This window comes from Aythya ferina (assembly GCF_964211825.1).
Source record: "Aythya ferina genome assembly, chromosome: Z".
Taxonomy (NCBI): Eukaryota; Metazoa; Chordata; class Aves; order Anseriformes; family Anatidae; genus Aythya; species Aythya ferina.
In genome coordinates this window covers 20,298,591-20,316,895 of record NC_140299.1, presented here as the reverse complement: position 1 = coordinate 20,316,895, position 18,305 = coordinate 20,298,591, and the positions used below count along the sequence as shown (strand labels likewise).

General features: G+C 34.5%; 1 protein-coding gene across 4 annotated transcripts in view; it reads left to right on the top strand.

Annotated features, from left to right (window-relative positions):
• Positions 1–18,305, top strand: part of PDE4D (phosphodiesterase 4D) — a 629,197-nt gene that overhangs the window by 421,362 nt on the left and 189,530 nt on the right. The window contains exon 1 of one of the 4 annotated variants that reach the window (XM_084504098.1): positions 12,315–12,409. The exons of the other annotated variants lie outside the window; for them this stretch is intronic. Coding sequence (XP_084360224.1) covers positions 12,324–12,409 — 86 coding nt within the window. The 5' untranslated portion in view covers positions 12,315–12,323. Of the gene's footprint in view, positions 1–12,314; positions 12,410–18,305 lie in introns of those variants that run through there. 4 annotated transcript variants of the gene reach the window in all.

Genomic DNA, 18,305 nt, shown 5'->3' with positions numbered 1-18,305 from the left:
CTTTAGTTAGAAGAGAAAGAGAAAAGGTACAGCAGCATTTGGCAATCTGATTTCTTGAGGAAACTGCAAATAATTTTTTCAGGTTCTGAGTTCTTTTCAGTATGTAAGGAAATGGGATTGCCAGTAGCAAGAACTGCTACTTTTGCAGACTGGTTTGGTTTTGCTCTTTCTCTCCAAACTTATTTTCCTTGTTAAATGGTGGTGGAGTGGGACCAAACTTCATGAATCCCGTGAGACTTTGGGATGCATAGACTGCCTCTGTGCACTTTCACTGTGAGTCAAAGAAACCCCATAGCTTTCCTTTTCTGAATCTCTGGGTGAGTTAGGAACCTTAGGGCAGTATCTGAAAATTTGGAAAATGAGTTTCCAACATACGCAATAGAACAGTACAGATTTCTCATTTTCTATCAGTCTCTCGCATGATAAGCAGTTTTGCAAATAATATGGTAACTAAATAACACGAACTAGCCAGTATAATTATTTAGTCTGCCAGAATACTTTTTGCAACTGTTATTCCATTCTTAGTGAAAATTTGTCTATTACAAAGCAAACAAAGTAATTCCAAGTCTCTGAAACAAAGCCATGCAATACATTTAGAGGGCAGAAATTAGAATTCGAGCAGCAAGTGGCTGTAGTGTACTGTTCCCCCCAGAAACCAATTACCTGGTATTGCTTAGCACCTCTGTGATACTGTATTATTCTTAAGTATCTACCCGGGTAGAATCCTGGAAAACAAAAACTTTATTTTTTTCTTATCCTGATTTAATAATTTTTAATTAAATATTTTGCAGCGATGGTCTTCATGAACATTTAATTAAGTTATTCGGTATAAATTATTAAACAGTGAAGGCAATTATGTTAAAAAACAACATATATTATTGGACTAAAAAAAAAAAAAAGAATTTGCAGTTAGGGACTATCATTGTTAAAATATAATGATTAATATCAATTGTAGCTACCAGATTGTAGCAGGCGAACCCCTGACAACAGTGCTGATATGTTTTGAATTTGAATTATGTGTTCTCTTCTACCAGCTGAACAATCTTAACTCTCTTAGACTGTCTTCACATGGGAGGTTCTCCAGTCTTCTGATCATCTTCATGGTGTTCCTCTGAACCCGCTGTAATAAGGCAGTTTCTTTTTTATGCTGATGACTCCAGAACTGAACATCAGCTGTAACCAGGTAGAGTCTCATGGGAGTGGGAGAATCTCCTCTCTCAATCCACTGGCCAAACTTCTTTTGATGCAGCCTAGGATGTGGTTGGTTCTGGGCTGTAAATACACGTTGCCAGCTCGCGTTCAGGTTTTCATCAACCTTCTCTGCAAGGCTGATCTCAATCCACTCATTGCATAGCCTGTGCTCATGTCTGGGATGGTCCCAACCCAGGTGGAGGACCTTGCACTTGGCCTGGTTGAACTTCAGTTACAAATTAACCTTTAAAAAAGGTGTTGTATCTTTGTATACATCATTAAAAGCACTATCTACTTCAAAACTCATTGTAGCCCTCAAGTCAACATGAACCTCCCCAGATGGAATATGTTGCATTTGGACAAAGCTGTAAAATTGTGTGACCTTACTGTTTATTGGGAGTGTTTAATTTACTTTTTAGGTCTGAAGTTTATTGCAAAGTCATATTGTTATCAATGTTTATGTCAGTATTTCTGTGCAGTAATTTTGAAATCGACCTTGATGTGAGGGTGTTATTTTTGTATCATCATCATCATCATCATCATCATCATCATCATCATCATCATCATCATCATATATTTCATATATTTATCTTTTCTTTTCTCTTTTTTCAAGATCTAGAGGTAGTTCAGATCTCATGCCTGGGAAAGATAATTCAGTAGAGCCTATGGAATTAATATTTTTTTTTCAGTGGTTTCTTTAGTTGCCAGATAACTAGGTCATGATAAACTGTGATGAGCCTGGCACTATTAATTTAAAAGTCTGATGTCCAGCAGACAGATAATCCATGACACCTCCAAAATACTGACATCAGTCAAAATTTATTAGGTTTGAGATTTCTCTCAGATTAAGTCTTCAAATGTACAGCATAGACATAGTAAATGTGTCTGAATTTTGAAAAGGCAGCTCCGTGGATAACAGAAGACTGATACTTTATGAAAAATACACTTAGTTCATTTGTACATTTATGTATTAATGCAGATACATTTCAGCAGATTCTTAAAGCAATTTCATCAGAAAAGTATATGGCTGAAAATACGTAAAATGTTTAGGCTTCTACTGAGGAGACAAGTTACCAAAAGACGAAAAGAGTCTAGGTACCTGAACTCAGCAAAGCCTTTTACAGTGAAGTAGATGAAATTATTAAATGATAGCAAATGATCTATATTGAGTCAAAATCTGATCAAAAAGGGTAAAAGGTCTTCAAGCTTTCTTAACAGCATAATAAACACTAAGTGAACTTTGCAGCTGTACTTCCTGATTTCCACCATGATTGACTGATGATTCAGCTTCATCTGTTACAGTCAAATGTTGATTTACAGAAATATCATTGAAGTAATTTCCAAAATATCTTTATTCATTCAACTAAATATTGTCTGTTCTCCAAAATTGTGAAGTTGATAAAAATGACTTGGTGCACTGGCAAATAATGTTGCAAATTATCATAGTACTCCATATTTTATTCAAATATAACCTTGTAATACAATGAATAAAATCACAATTTAACTGCTACATAATTTAAGAATATCAAAGAACAGAAGTGCTGACTTACACCTTGCAGATAAGGTAGAAAAAAATCCTGTTATGAAATCCAAGTTAAAGATCACCACTGGGAACTTTCAGATCTCTATCTTCCTTTAACTTGTGTTTAAAATAAAAAATAAAAAATAAAATGTATTTTTAGTATGAGTCAAGTTTCTGTACAAATCTCAGGATTTCCTTCAGGAGTACATGCATCTCTAAAGGCCTATCACAGGGTAATGTAGCCAAACAATTTGAGCTGGCCTTCAGGGGCTTCTCCAAAGTCACATAAAATATTCAAGGTAAATAGGTAAATCTCGAGGAAGAACTCAGATTTTTTCTACAGGTTTTCACCAAGACTGATATACATGTAATTTTTAGCTGAAAATGCAGGAAATATAGAACACTTCAAGTCTCTCTGACTGAAATATGCTAATGGAAATGAATCAATTTCTTCTATGAGCTGGAAAAAATAAAAATAAAAATAAAAATAAAAATAAAAATAAAAATAAAAATAAAAATAAAAATAAAAATAAAAATAAAAATAAAAATATATATGTTTTAGATTATAAATTATCCCTCTCCCTAACCAAGAAGTTTTTTCCATGGTTAAAAATGGAGCTGTCTTCAGTCATATTTCCTGTTTTATCTCTACATATTTTTAGCATCTTTTTCTCATTCCTTCTCCCCTAGGCCCTACTTACTTTCACAGTTCTCCTGGTAGATTTCCTCCCTTATATTCTGAAATTTCAATAACATTTGCTGTGAAGCCTTTTCTCTTCTCCATTCCCACAGCTTTATTTAAAACTCTTGAATGCTGAAATGTTCACCTGGTACCTGGGCTGTTATACTGGTTCTTTCTGTGGCCCTGACCTCCTGAGGAAGGGCATTCAGCTTGCATTTGAAAAGCTATGTAGGTACTTTGCTCCCATTAAAAATATTGTCTAAGTTCCACTTTCTGAGGGATTTAAACCTTTACTAATCTAGAAATAGGACTTGCTCGAGGTTAGGGCAGCTGTCTAGGTTAGGGTGCTCTATGCAATTATGACAGATGTCTGAGCTGATGCAGTCAACTGAAAGCACGTTGATACTATTCGTGTAGCTTAAAGATCAGTTGAGCTCACTGTACAGACATCTGGTGATGCCTATCTGAATAAAACATTTCAAAGGAAGAAAAGAGGAATGTAATGCTGTCACCAAATCTGCATTGTTAGTCTGTGTTTTTGGTGCACAATAAATGTAGTTTCAATTAGTTTAACCTTTTAGCCTTCTGTTGTGTCTGCCTGAAGGTTCAAGGGAGGAACAAGTATGCCATAGTGTTCGATCACTTCAGATTTGTAAGGCATTTTTCATATGAAAAGGGATATGAACATTATTGTTCAAAGAGAAGATAATTTATTTCCTCAAATATCTTAATACTTCAATGGTAGCTCAAATTCAGAATTTTTCTTAACGCTTTTGTAATTTGAAAACTGTAAAATCAATTCTAAATAGTCAAAATGTTTCTAGTAAGAGTGGAGGTTTGGACACATACTGGTGTTTTTGTCAAATATATTATGATTCTGGGTAGAAATTTCTAAGAATAACTGATTTGCTGGGAAAGGAATAAGAAAAGCAAGTCTAAACTATGAAAAATTATATTAATTTCTCCATAAAATCAGAGAAAATCAATCAGATCTGTCTGTCAGATTGCATTCTTCCAGTGTAGGAAAATTGCTGCAAAATTTCAAACCATTTCACATGCATAAACTAAAGCTATCTTAAATACATTAGCTACATATTTGGATTTGAAACAAACTAGACTACTTCAAAGTCATCTGTGAAATAAAAGTGGTTTAGATGCTTTGATGGGATGTAAGTTCTACACTTCCATCTGTTTAAATTCGCAATTACATATGCATGCACTTGTAGTTAGGCCAGTTAGATACAGATTGTTTGTCAATGAAGATAGTACTTTAAGATGGTTATTTATAAGTTTAGCAAACTTGGTTGGATTATATAATTCTAATAAAATGTTGTATAACCACAGCTTGGCTTTTTTTTTTTTTTTTTGAACAAGCTGAAGAAGCTAACAATTCCAAAATTTTTTCTCCCACTGCCAGAGATTTTAAATTTGTCTACTTTATGGTCAGCGTGGTCATGGCAACTGAAAGTCACCATTTTACCCATGAAACCCTCTCTGTTTATGAGCAGCAAATCTAGAAGGACACCTTTCCTAGTTGGATGCCTCAGCATCTGTACGAAGCATTTGTCATGAACATGCTTTACAAATTTCCTGGACCTGTTTCTGTTCAGCTGTGTTCCCATTAACGTCTGGGAAGTTGAAGTCAGCCATAAGGACAAGAATGTTGAATTGTGCTAAGGTATACTGATAATTTCTGTGAAGGTATTTATAATTGTTATCCTAAGATTTTACAAGTAAACTATTTTGTGGTAGCTCATCATTAAAATAAAGTTTAAATTCCTCATGCATTTTGAATCAACTGAATAGTAGGCAACTTGCTGTATATTTCATGGGAAGTTTCTCCTGCAAGATACACAGAAATTACTCCATCTACAGAGAGCTGTATAGTGTAGCTCTACATTTTGCTTGTTACCATTAGACTAGAGTCATTGAACCAATGTATCTTCGACCATATTACATTCTTTTGTCTTACAAAAATATTGGCTAACCTAACAAGCAATTCCCTTTGTCCCTCTTTTTGTTCACAATTTGAACTATTTTGCTGGATCAGAGGAAATACAGACTTAAATGACATAGTTAAGGATGTATTACTATTTTAGATGTAATAGATTGAAGTGAGGGGAACAGATTTTATGATTTTGAACACTAGAGGGCATGAAAGCCTGTTTCCAGAGGAACAGAAATGCTTTGCAAGTAAATTAAAGCACTACTGAAATCCCAGAGAAATCCCATGATCTCAAAACCTGTGATAATCTGTATTGGTTTACAGTGTCAATGAGGTTGAAAGGAGCCTCTGGAAATCACCTCGTCCAACCTGCTGCTCAGTCCAGGTCACTTGGACCAGGCAGTCCAAGGCCATGTCACTGGATAATATTACAGCATTATTTGTAATTTTGTTTTATCACAAATGCAATGAATTAGAAATGTATTTCTTCTTTTAATTTTCAAAACATTAAGGAGGAAAATTAGTTGAGAGAAATATACAGGAAAAAGTAATTTAGAAATAAATAATATTTTTACGATCTGAAATCCTTGTTTAAAGATAAATTATATTACAGTAATATAATAATATCTTATTACAGGTATATATTACAGTTTTTTATTTGTTTGTTTGTTTGTTTTATATTAGAGTTATGTTAAGTAGGCTTTGTTAGGTTAGAGCTGTGTTAAATGTGATTCCAGTCCTTGTTCAGATACCAAACATTTTTGGTTTAGGTTGAATCAAATGAGTTCCCTGCTTCTGCTTTTGTAAAACAAGAGAATACTTTTTGCTACCAGATGGATCGTTTGTTTTTTAATAAGCAGGTGACAAGTATATCTAGTATTAGATAAAGTATATCTAGCGTATCTAGTGTTAATATGGATATTCAAGATGATATTTAAGAAGTGGCTTCACAGGAGTTTTTTGTTTGGTTTGTTTTTTGTTTGTTTGTTATTGTTTTTTTCAATACAAAATGAACAGTATGCCTGTTCAGTCAATTTATTTAGGGAATCTCAGCACTTCTTGGGAAGCTCACATTTGAAATATTTTTTATGTGTTTTAGACAAGGGAGTTAGTTGATCACTTCCCATTTCTTGCTGGCAACACTTTTGTTCATTGCCTCTGTGTTTTTTCAGTGTTTTAATCTTCTGTGTTGACTGCCATGCTACTATACTAATTTACACAGAATACATATATATATGGTATATAGAGAGAAAACAGAACAAAAACGCTTAATTCTTCAGCAAATTAGTCTTGGGCTGGCCTAATGACTTTCCTCATTTCTGTTTGATAAAACTTTGATATGGAACACACACATTCTCATTTAAACTTTAAAAATTGACCTTAAAATATTGTTTATTATCTTTGAAGGACAGATTAACTTGCCAACTGAGCATCAGGAGAATGGATATGTGCTTTTTAACTATCACATAGACAAGCAAACCTGCGTTGTGAAGATTTTAAGAATCTGATTTCCAGTACACAGACTTCCCAAGTTGTGGAAAGCCCATAAGTTGTTTCTCAAGCCCAGAAAGTCTACTGTATTCTGGGCATCATCAAAATAAGAGTGGCCTGCAGGTCAAGGGAGGTGATTCTGCCCCTCTGCTCTTGTTAAACTCCACTTGGAGTCGTGCATTCAGCTCTGGGGACCCCCAGCACAAGAAGGGCATGGAGGTATTAGAACAAGTCCAGAGGAAGGCCACGAGGATAATCAAATCGCTGAAGCAACTCTCCTGTGGAGACAGACTGAGGGAGTTGAGGTTGTTCAGTCTGGAGGAGAGAAGGCTCTGAGGAGACCTTACAACTACCTAAAGGGAGCCTACAGGAAAGGTAGGGAGGGGACCCTGTCAGGGAGAATAGTGATAATAGCACAAGGGGGAATGGCTTTAAACTGAGAAAGTGTAGATTTAGATTAGATATAAGGAAGAAATTCTTTACATTGCTCAAAGGTTTCTGTAAGAGAAAACACAAGTATTGTGTGAATACAAACACAAGAATTTTGTGAATTTTCAGAATTTTGAATTAGCTTTCTTATTTACAGAATCAACATATGAGTGAGTGAGTGACTGTGAAGATTGTGAAGACATTTAAATGTCTTCCTTATAATAATTTTTAACCCTGTATGATTTCAACAAAATTTAGTGTTTTGGTGAGGATCTGGGAGATAATTAAATTGTTGCAAATTCACACATATAATAGAATGTCTATATAGGATATAGAAGGGGCTGGATGCTATGCTGGCTGTTAATCACCAAAAAAAAATCTGACAGGAGAGTAATCTTGTGAATGCTCCAACTTTAGGAATAGTATCAAATATTACAAACCGCTTCAGAAACTGTTGTTCAAGTGAGTGGATCTTACAGAAATATTCCCAGTTAGCCATTTTTACTACAGTCAATTTTGTTTTACATGAACAAGAGCTACAGCATTAAGCCTTAAGGCCAACAAGGGATAATAAATAAAAACAAGTAGAAAGAACATTCAGTAGAAAGAGATAATAGTCTGGATTAGAATCTTATTTAAGCTAACCAGACTATAATAAACACATACAATTTTTTGATACTTAGTCCCCAGTGATTTGTAAAGTAATCGTGATTTTTTTTTTTTAATTTTTTTTTTTTTTTTCATGGAACACCTTAAACAGGGCCAAAGTGGCAGTGGCACCATAAATACCGTTCTGACTTGTCAGACTTTTCTGACCTGTTTAAACTAGATAACAACGGTAGAAAGACTGAAGAAAATGTATTTGTATTTTAGGGGGTTGAAAGTTGAATTAGGGTGTTTTCTCCTGTGATGATTCTCATTTCAGGTGATTCTGACTTCAAAGTCAGAACACATCTTTCAGGAGAAAATATGTTTGTTATGAAATCATTTTGGAAAGGAATAATTTAAAGTATGCAATTTAGAATACATTTTACAAAAATAGGCTTTGACTTACCTAATGAGTGAATTAAATGTGGAAAAATATTTAATTCTGTGTCTTGTATATTCTTAGTGTTTCACAGAATGTGAACACTAGACATCATCATATTACTAGGGAAAATTACAATGCAAGTTTATATTACTCAAGTGATTTACTCCTAGTTTTTGTTTTCTCAGTAGTCTTTCATTCTGTCTCCCTGTCTCAATAACAGCAAGAGAGAAAAAAAAAAAAAAGAAAAAGAATTTGCAATAAAATTCTGATTTTTTTTCTCCCACTGCCATAATAATAAAATATCATTAAAAAGTTTAGAATGTGTATTTTGCAAACAACTACTTCTAAATACTGAGTAAATATTTAATTTTAGCTAAGCAATTATTAGTGACATTTTATTTAGGAATGTCCAACTAAAGTAGCTAAAAGCAGTGTTTGAAAATTGGAGGTATAAGTGATTGAAGAAAATATCCATTCTTTCCACTCTTGTGTGGAATATCCATTCTTTCTACTCTTTCCACTAGTTTGAACCATGTTTCAGAGTTCCCAGTTGTTTTTTGTTTCCTACATCTGCTAATATTTCATCTGTCAGAATGGGAGCCAGTGGCCTTGTCCACCTTTCTGAGCAACTCAGGAAGCAGTTCTGCGAGTTACAGTCCCTGTGCTGTGCTGCATTGTGCCCTGGCAGAGTAAGTTCCTCCTGCTGGCCACTCAGGACAGAACACCTCCAGTATAGTGGATCAAGCTGACCTAAGATGCTGTAGTGCATTGTTTCTGATACACATCTGACACAAGGTGTGAGGGAGAGGCTACTTAAAGAAGCTATGTTAGGAGCTTCTTAGAAGCTAGGTCTTAGAAGTTAGGTGGCCTGATCCAGGCTATATTTCTGTCACGTGCTTTGTGGAATAGCATGATCTCTCACACATCCAGACACTGCACTGGATTCCCATTACATGAACCAATATGTGGAGCTTTAGCTCCACAGAGTGTTAATGTGGAATGTGGGATAATGTGGAGATGTCTGTGAAAGCACCAAAGCCACTGATGGTGAGCCTCCTGGCTACAGTCCCCTTAAAGCTGTAGTTATTTAAGCTACAGATATACTGAGAGGAATTTACTGACAAAACTTGCCCTCTGAGTTCTAAAATGTTTCAGGACACATCTGGGAAAGTGAACTGATTCTTTACAGATATTTATGCCTATCACCAGACCTGCCTACTAGCAAGAGCTTTTACATTTACATGTCTGCTTAACTGTCTAATTTCTAATAAAAGTCTAATTTCAGGTAGGTTGTGTGTTCATTATTAGTTTAAATTTTCAATTTTTAATTATGGAAAATACTATTTTTGCAATTCATTTATATGAACATTTTCAGAAAACAAATAGCAGTAGTTTACATATTTGGGAGAATGGTAGAAGAAGAGTTTTATTATAATAGTTCTCTCAGTGTGGGTCCTGTGAACCAGTGATAGTAACATAATATTGTCATGCCACTGAACAGTTCATCAGACCCATAACCCAATACATGTCAAAAATATAGAGCAAAAGTTATAATAATGGAACTGCATAGGATGTCAAAAATATTGCACTGTAAATGTTTATTACAATATGCAGTTCTATAAAAGGCCTTGATTATCATAGAATGCAATGATTGATTTTTACCTCTTTTATGTAAAAATAGATATTTGTTCACTCACATTATCAAGCTGGTTTTCCATAAAGCATTGCCTACAAATAACAACTTAATGTCAAATCATTTTATGTTCTTTGAGTACTTCTAGAAATGTTTTTTTTGTTTGTTTGTTTGTTTGTTTTTTCTATATGAAAAAAGGAAAAAAAAAAAAAAAAGGCATGACAGCCTAGCCACTTCTCTGTAAAAGTTAATGTGTATTACAGAGTTATTTACTGTTTCATTACTTGAATTGCAATAAATACTGTGATTTGTCTCGATACAGTGATCTACTGCATGCAATTATATAGTGACAATAAGTGTTTTTGATATCAAGGTATAAATTTAGTCTGTAATAATCTTGTAAGAAGCTTATTTCTGTGACCTTATTGTGGTTGGCTGCGTTAGCAGGTTTAGTGCAGTAGTGAAGGAAGGGCACAAAGGAGGAAGAAAGATAGCTAATAATAAGCATATTTGGTTCTGTTTTCTTTACAAAAAAAAAAAAAAAAAAAAAAGAAGAAGAAGAAAATAAAACAAAAGAAAAAAAAAAAACTGATCTGTTAATAATTCAAATCAAATGCTATCATGATTGTGAAGAAGTCTATAGCTTGTGCTACCCAGAGAGCTGCTCAGGAACCATTGCTCAAGTTATCAAAATTCAGTTCCTTTGGAAATCAGGTTTTTGTTGTATTTGAATCGTATAGCATATTCTTTACATTGCTCAATACTTTGGGGACCTTTGGCTCAGAAAAAGTAATTTCACCTGTGAATCCTACGTATTCAAAGCTTATTTCATAGTGTGAAGGGATTTACTCTCAGTTGGTCCTGTAGTGTATTTATCAGTGTATTCTTATGTAACATAAGAAAAATGGTTCCTCCAAAGAGCCAAATATACTCAGGTGTAGTGTATTTATATTTTTTCTGAACAATCTAGTTTCTCACTTTATCTTTTACCACTAAAATAGCACATTTCATCAGATAACTGCTTGATAGACATAACTTATCCTGAGAATTTATTTTTCCAGCTCTCCAACATTTTCTGATAGAGCCCAGAATATTCCTGATTTTTCATTTTTACCGATGCCATGTGTGAATACTCAATTTTTCTCCAACACTTTTCATATGAATAAAAAATATTTGGGTTAGATTTGAAATAGATAATTCATTGCTTATTGGTGGTGGGAGCTCATAGCCACACTTAGAGCTGGTTGAGAAGTGGTAGGGACCTTGAAAAATTTTGGAAGGGACTTTGAAGATCTAATCAGATCCAATGTTCCTTGGGAAAAGATATGCTAGATGACGATGCTGGCCTTGCTGGCATTACCTCTCTTGATGTTAGAGTTGAATTGTAGGTTACTCGCATTCTTCACTATGAATACTAGGCTGCAAAAATTCTATGGAAGAGTTTAAGCTTTAATTAATTTAAAACGGCAAAACAAACAACAGAAAGACACTGAATCTGAATATCTGAATTTTGTTTGGAATTCAGAATGACCCTAGCTAGCAGGGACCTGAGTTCAGCTATCAGTCACTGGCAGTAATTCAGTAAGGAGAATGATGTCTTTGAGAAAAGCTGCCAAGAGACTGAAAATTATCTACCAGTCTGAGGCTTACTTGCTTAGGGTGGCTGATCTCTCACGGATGATTAAGCTGTTTCAGAAAAGCTACTTAATGATATAAATTGATTCTCTTTAGAAACTGTGAGGAAGGAAGACACAGTTAAAGAAAATTAAGAATTAAACAAAGAGTCAGTTTAGAGGTTTGAGGACATTTTCAGTATCAGTTTGATTCCCTGCATATTGACTCCTTACTGTGCTGGAGAGGGGAATGCTGGAGGACAGAGGGGATTTAGGATGTGCATTTTGGTTTGGGGTTCTTTTGTTTTTTGATGCATTCTCTTAGCCGTCTGGTGCCAGCTGAAACTGTTTGTTGCAACATAATCCATAGCAAAAGCATTTTCAACAGGTTGTTAAGAGTTTGAAAGCCTTTGTCTAGGCAGCAGTGGATAATCAGAGCATCAGCTGTTTTGCCTTAGTTCTATGATTCTGTGGTCTTTAGTGGCTGCTATAACTAGCTAAGGATTTACCAAAAGAGTTCTCAATTGAATAATGAGATAAGAGCCCTGAATATAGGAAACGTTCATGCAAAGGGCAAGTCGCATGCAGCAGGAAATCCCAGTTATCCCTTCTAGTCTGTGCTCTCAGCCAGCCACATCTCTGCCAAAGCATACCATAGGAAAAGGACGTTCCCTTACACAGTTACAAGTGCTTCATGATAAGTGCAGGGCACCTCCAGTACAACTGTCCTGCTTCCCTGCTGATTGATATATATTTTTAAAACAATTTTAGAATTTTATCTTTGCCAATGGCCTTTCTGTGGGATCCATTCGGAGCCTATATCCCTCGTCCATCAAGAAATAAGATGAGATTTCGCTTTTTGAAGTCCTACAGGTATCTCTTCAAATGGCTTATTGTGTAGTTGACTCAGATAATAATTGCAACTATGTTTTTTTCTTATTATTCTGTAGAATTATATTATTTAAAAGCCTGGAAATGTCTTGTATTAATTATGACTCCCTTGAGCTCATAAAGGCTTTGCTGAACATGTATATCAGAAATATAGTAAATGTTTCAATGTGATTGTGAATTACAATAAGTAAGTGCCCTTGGAAATTTATGAAACTGAACTATTCAGAAAGTATTAATTATGAATCTTTCATTTGCACTCCAAATCTTGGAAAAAGAAGAGATTAACATTTATGTCAGAGTCCTTGTAGAAGTACTTGTTCTAAATATTATAAGTACTTATTATTATGAAATACATCTAGTTATGAATGACACTGATATATCATACAACATCTGGATTCCTCTTTAATTTTGACAGGCTTTTGGTGATTTGCATAACTAGAAAACCATGTTTGTTACATATTTTTGTGTTCAACATATAAAAAATATAACCATGAAAAAGACTCACAGATTCTATTTTTACCTTAGCTGATACTTAAAAATAACAAGAGTAAAGTATTTTTTCCTGGTATTTCTTAAACTGCTTTCAGCAAATGAATTTTAGTTTCCTTGCTTTTGTCTATAATAGATGTAATATAAATTTTCAGACCTAAATTTTTAAAAATATATTTCCATTTTTATATAATAAATTATAGAATTTATTAGATACATTATTAATGACAACTTTTAGTATTCACTGATGCAATAGCCACGTTTATTTGCACACATGCGCAATATCAAATGCCCAAGAAGCTAAGTACTTTATATAGGATTATTACACAGCATGCACTGGCTGTGTAAATACTGACAAAAAATGGCTAGATGCAATCCAATTTCTCTGTGTTTTCATTTGGAAAAGCTAGGTATTTTATAGAGAGGGAACTTTATTTACAAAAAATGTAATAATAAGAGATAAAGGGACTTGAAAAAAGAATAAGTATGTGGTATCAGTTACAGTTTTTAAAAGTTCAAAACTAGATCATATAATTTGATTAACATTCTCATTAACATTCTCTTAAGGGATTTATTTTATTATTGTTTTTCTTCTTAATAATCCTAGCAATTTCTATTACAAGCTTATTTCAATGTTTCAGAAACCAGAAAAAAAAAAAAAGAAAAAAAAAAAAAGAAAAAAAATGTATAGTAGCTATTACATCAAGTAGCTACATAGGATCTGGTTGCTGCATAGGATCTGGTTTTTGATTATTGACTTACATAAATGTAGAATATTGTCCATCTGTGTTTCAATCTAACCAAGTGAAAATAGTTTTAAAAGTTATTAACAAACATAAAAAGCAAAAAAGTCTTACCTGAAGTCTACAGGTGTGAATGAATTTTGTTTTGCCATAAAGATGGTTTTACATATTTGTTTTTCACGGGCTTTAAAGAATTAGCATGAGGTTGAAGATAATTTTTTAAAAACATGGAGCATAGATGTATTATTCAGTGTAAGCCATTTCTGTTGTTATTATTTAATATAACCATGATTTTTGACTTAAAAGAGGATTAAAAAACCCTTAATATGCATATTGCCATGTCACTGCCATAGATCCATTCACACTGTAGGTTATATTTAGAAAACTACTACAAAATTTTACTGTACACGGTCCCTATGTAATTTAATAACCTTGTTTATGTCAATTGACAGTTCTGCTCACGTCACTGAACTTATCTGATGTCAAGGGGCTTTGGTTTCTAGAACTGAATGCCTGATAGTACTGTCCAGGCTTTCCATAATTAACATTGTTTAGCAAACCATGCTGTTTGAATTCATGATCTTAGTTTAAATTGTGAAGTTGCCTATGATTTTAAAATTTATTCTGTTACATTTTTGGCAAAAATGTAATGTTTCTTCTGTGGGGCACTCAGAATCTTTTGAATAAATGAACCATTAAGCTTTCCATTTGCACATTTCATTTTTGGAATATTTATTGGACACATTGATGCCTCCTTCTGGCCAAATAGTGTTTCTTTCTAGTTTCTTTGCTGATCAGAAAGTGCTGGGGTTTGCACATGTCTTTCAGAAAGTGACGGAACAACTATGCTAATAGAAATCTCCAAGTAGGAAAAAATATGTCTTGATACAAAGCAATGTTTCCAGGAAAAGCATGAGTGTAATACAGTCACTCAGAGCTACTTTTCCTCTGCTTCCCACTGAATAAACTATAGCTTAAAGCCTCCACAACTGTCCTGAACAAAAATGGGAAAGCAGACCAAAAAACACTTGCATAAATTCACTACTGATTCTCTGTCCACCAGAATTGCAATGTTCACAGCATTAGATGTGGAGCCAAGGCTAGGTGCTTCACAGCTAAGGAACAGCAGGAGACTGCCAAATCATTTCATGATTTTGGTATATTTTGCAGGCTGGAGAAAGGATAACTGTTTATTTTTTCTGGGAGGTATGCCTATCTGCCTGCCCAGCAGATGAACATTCTTCTAGTCCAGTACAAACAGAATATTTGAATATTTGTAAATCTTCATTATGTTTCCAGACCTCACAGACAAACTCAACATTTTTTTTTTTTTCTGAGACTCTCTAACTGAAGCATACCTCATATCCTGAAATGCAGTCAGGAATTGTGTTTCCTGTGACATTTAGTTTTGCTGAGGAATATGCCACTAGATGTGGCTGTAAAAATTGTGCACTAATAGTAGCACAGTTACACATCAGAGCCTACTGAGGTCTGTAAAACAAAGGATGTAGGCAGAAGCTTTCTTCATGTCATCTAAATCCTATCACACCTGGATGACAAAGAACTAAAGCACCTATCAAGATTTCCTATACATAACCAAGATATACGAATAGTGTCATGTTACATGGCACTCGGTCCTGCTAACTGCTAAGCACACCTCCCACTGACCTAATGACAGATCCTCAGGACCACTTGGAAGATTCTCCAGAGGCAGCAGGATCTTCCCTGCTTGTCTGGCTGGACATTAAATCTTTTTATTACAGTGAAGGATTTGCAAATAACCATGAGTGGAAATATGCTGAGTAAATCCTGTTTGTATAGGGTGGAACAGTTTTGTAGGGATTCTGAGCTCCCAAAGAAAGAGGCTATTATGGAGAAGTGATGCTGGAGATAGGAAGCATTACATTGAATAATCAAAGAATTAATCAGTTTGTTAAATTATTTCAGTGCCAGAACTACATCTTCCTATGATTAGCTGTGAAGATGAGATACAGTAATCATGAAACATTTCTTCATATGGAAAAAAAAAAAAAAAAAAAAAAAGATAAAAAAAAAAGAAAGGTTCTTTGTTGTTTTATGTGAGTTTCTTTTGTTCCTTCCTCTGAACTCTGTTTTTCTTCTTTGGCTGTCATCTGGCGTATTTCCCTGGACTAGAGGAACAGTCATGTGGTTGAAGCTACTGCCAACATCACTTCTCTAGCCAGCTGCCCAAAGCATTCATACGTAAGGAGGTAGATTCCCTTCTGCCAGCTAATTGTACTCCAGGACACTAAACTCTTAGGAGCTGGGCTGGAAGTGGAATTTCTCCCTCATACAGCAATTTTCAGGAATCCCTTCTCTAAGGGGATTTCTTAATGATTTCTTAAGCTTTTTTAGTGAGCAGAGTGTAATACTCTGCTCACTAAGTTTTCTTTGTAATTATACGCTTGCAATGAAATTGGTATAGAAACCAGATTAAAATTTATTTTTTTTTTTATTCATTAGGGATTAAAGGAGCTAGTTTGCTTCTTTTTGACTAGTCATTTAACACTGTCTGAGAAATAAAATATTGAAATGCATAAATGTGGACTTTCCTATCTAACATGGTGAGTCAGGCAATTGTTTCATATTTAGATCAGTTCTGTAATTCAAAAGATGCCTTGTGATTTAAAATGATGTTTTGAGTTTAACTCAGATTTATTTTAGACAAGTCTGAATGCCAAAATGTCATCATATCTAATTCAGACATTTGATTTTGTTAATTTGAAGTCCTGGGAAAAATGAAAAATAGCAAGGCATGTTGCTTGGGTTAAGAAGCAGTAGGAAGGTAAGTGCAAGTGAATCATACTTGACTTGGTACTGCCACAAACTTATGTCCTTGGCAAAACTGCCCAGGCGTTCCATCATAGTGACTAAATAGAAAGAGTCTCTATACCAGTTCCTAAAAACTCAGCAAGTAAAGTCGTGCTCCGTAGGTCCTTAACAGCAGGAAGAAACAGAAGTAATATGTTCAAAAGTTTCAGCTTTTCCTTAAATTTCTCAGACTTGGTTGATCCTCACACAAACCATTTGAGAGAGTCTATCACAGCATGACAAGTTGAGTGTCTCAATATTTCCTATTTATCCTTTGGACACGCAGTACTTGTGTGCTTATTTCATGGTGGTTTTTTTTTTGCTTTTTTTTTCCTTCTTCTTACTGGCTTGGAAGTGGTTTAGCTGCTGTTCACCCTGCTGAATAAACAGAAAACTGAAATACATCCATAGGCATTTTATCATAAAGCTTTTTCTAATTTCTGCTTATGTAAATTCTAAGAGCCAAGAATGATGATAAGTTAGAGCTTGTATGAAAAACCATCAGGTTCTTTTGTACAGAGCGAAGGGAATTGTGCTGACTAGTGTTGCTATGGTGTTCAATAAATGTCTTGGCTTTGCTGTATGTGGCTGAAACAATCCCCATATGAAGTTGACATTCCAAATTAAACTGCAAGAAGACATCACAATCCGTTGGAATGCAGAAAGAGATTACACAGGCCATAAACACCATGAAATACTCAGTTTGATTTACAAATTTTAGATATGCATGGGTATTTTTTTAATGTCAAGACTATCTGACTTGCAATTCCCTTATATATAACAAATTCTAGGAGCACTAAAAATAGGTCATCCAATCTGATACCCAATACATCAGGAACAAGCTGCCGCTAGTTCAGCATGTACCATGTCAAAATGTTGTAATTAATTTCTAGATACTCCATTATACAAGGAAACTGTTACAGGGGGTAACCTCCAAATGTTTATTTTATCCCGCTGTGGAATATGTGTATGTCCATTGTGGATCCGAATAGATCATTTTTTATTGTGAAGGAAATTGAAAAAACAGAATTTCTTATTGGAACTAGTAAATACAGTTGACTTCTTAGCCCCAGAAATCATTAATGTCTGCAGGTCGTTTAGTGGTTTATTTGTTTCTGTGAAAACGGTATATGAGCATTAATAGAAAATTTGTGAAATATGCCAAAAGATAAATCAAGGCTCTAATGTGCCTTTCTTCATGAGGAGAAAAATAAGTAAATAAATAAAAAATAATTAAATGAAGGGTAGCAAAAACAAACAAAAAGACTCCTGCCCACATAGAAGAGTCTAGCACACGTTACAGTTCAGTGTTCTTAGCCACAGGGCTGGTTGTATTTCATTGCAGGTGTGGTCCATGCCAGCTAATCCATCCCCCTGATCTGTGGAAGCAGCCAGTAGCAAATGTTCGAGAGAGAACAGTAAGAAGCTCAGTGGTTACAGTATAATCTTCCTTGAGGGAAAATTTTCCCAATGTCTTCAATACTTCCTTAAGAACAAGTATTCCAGAACTCTCCTTATTGTAGGTATTGTTTAATCTAGTAGGTCTAGGTATTTTATGTTATTCATACTAAGTTTTGATTTGGTTTCAGCAGTATCTTTGGACGTTCACTTCCATAGGTGAACTCTCTGTGACGTGCAAAAGTTTCTTCGTTCTGTTGTCACCATTTTGCCATCTAGTACTTAAAACAAACAAACAAAAAACAAAAAACAAAAAACTTATACCATTAAAAGAGTTAGTTCCTGTTTTACATATCTATAAACCACTCCTGTTTGCCAGCTTTCCAAGTTATCTATATTTTCACTTCCTCTTTTCA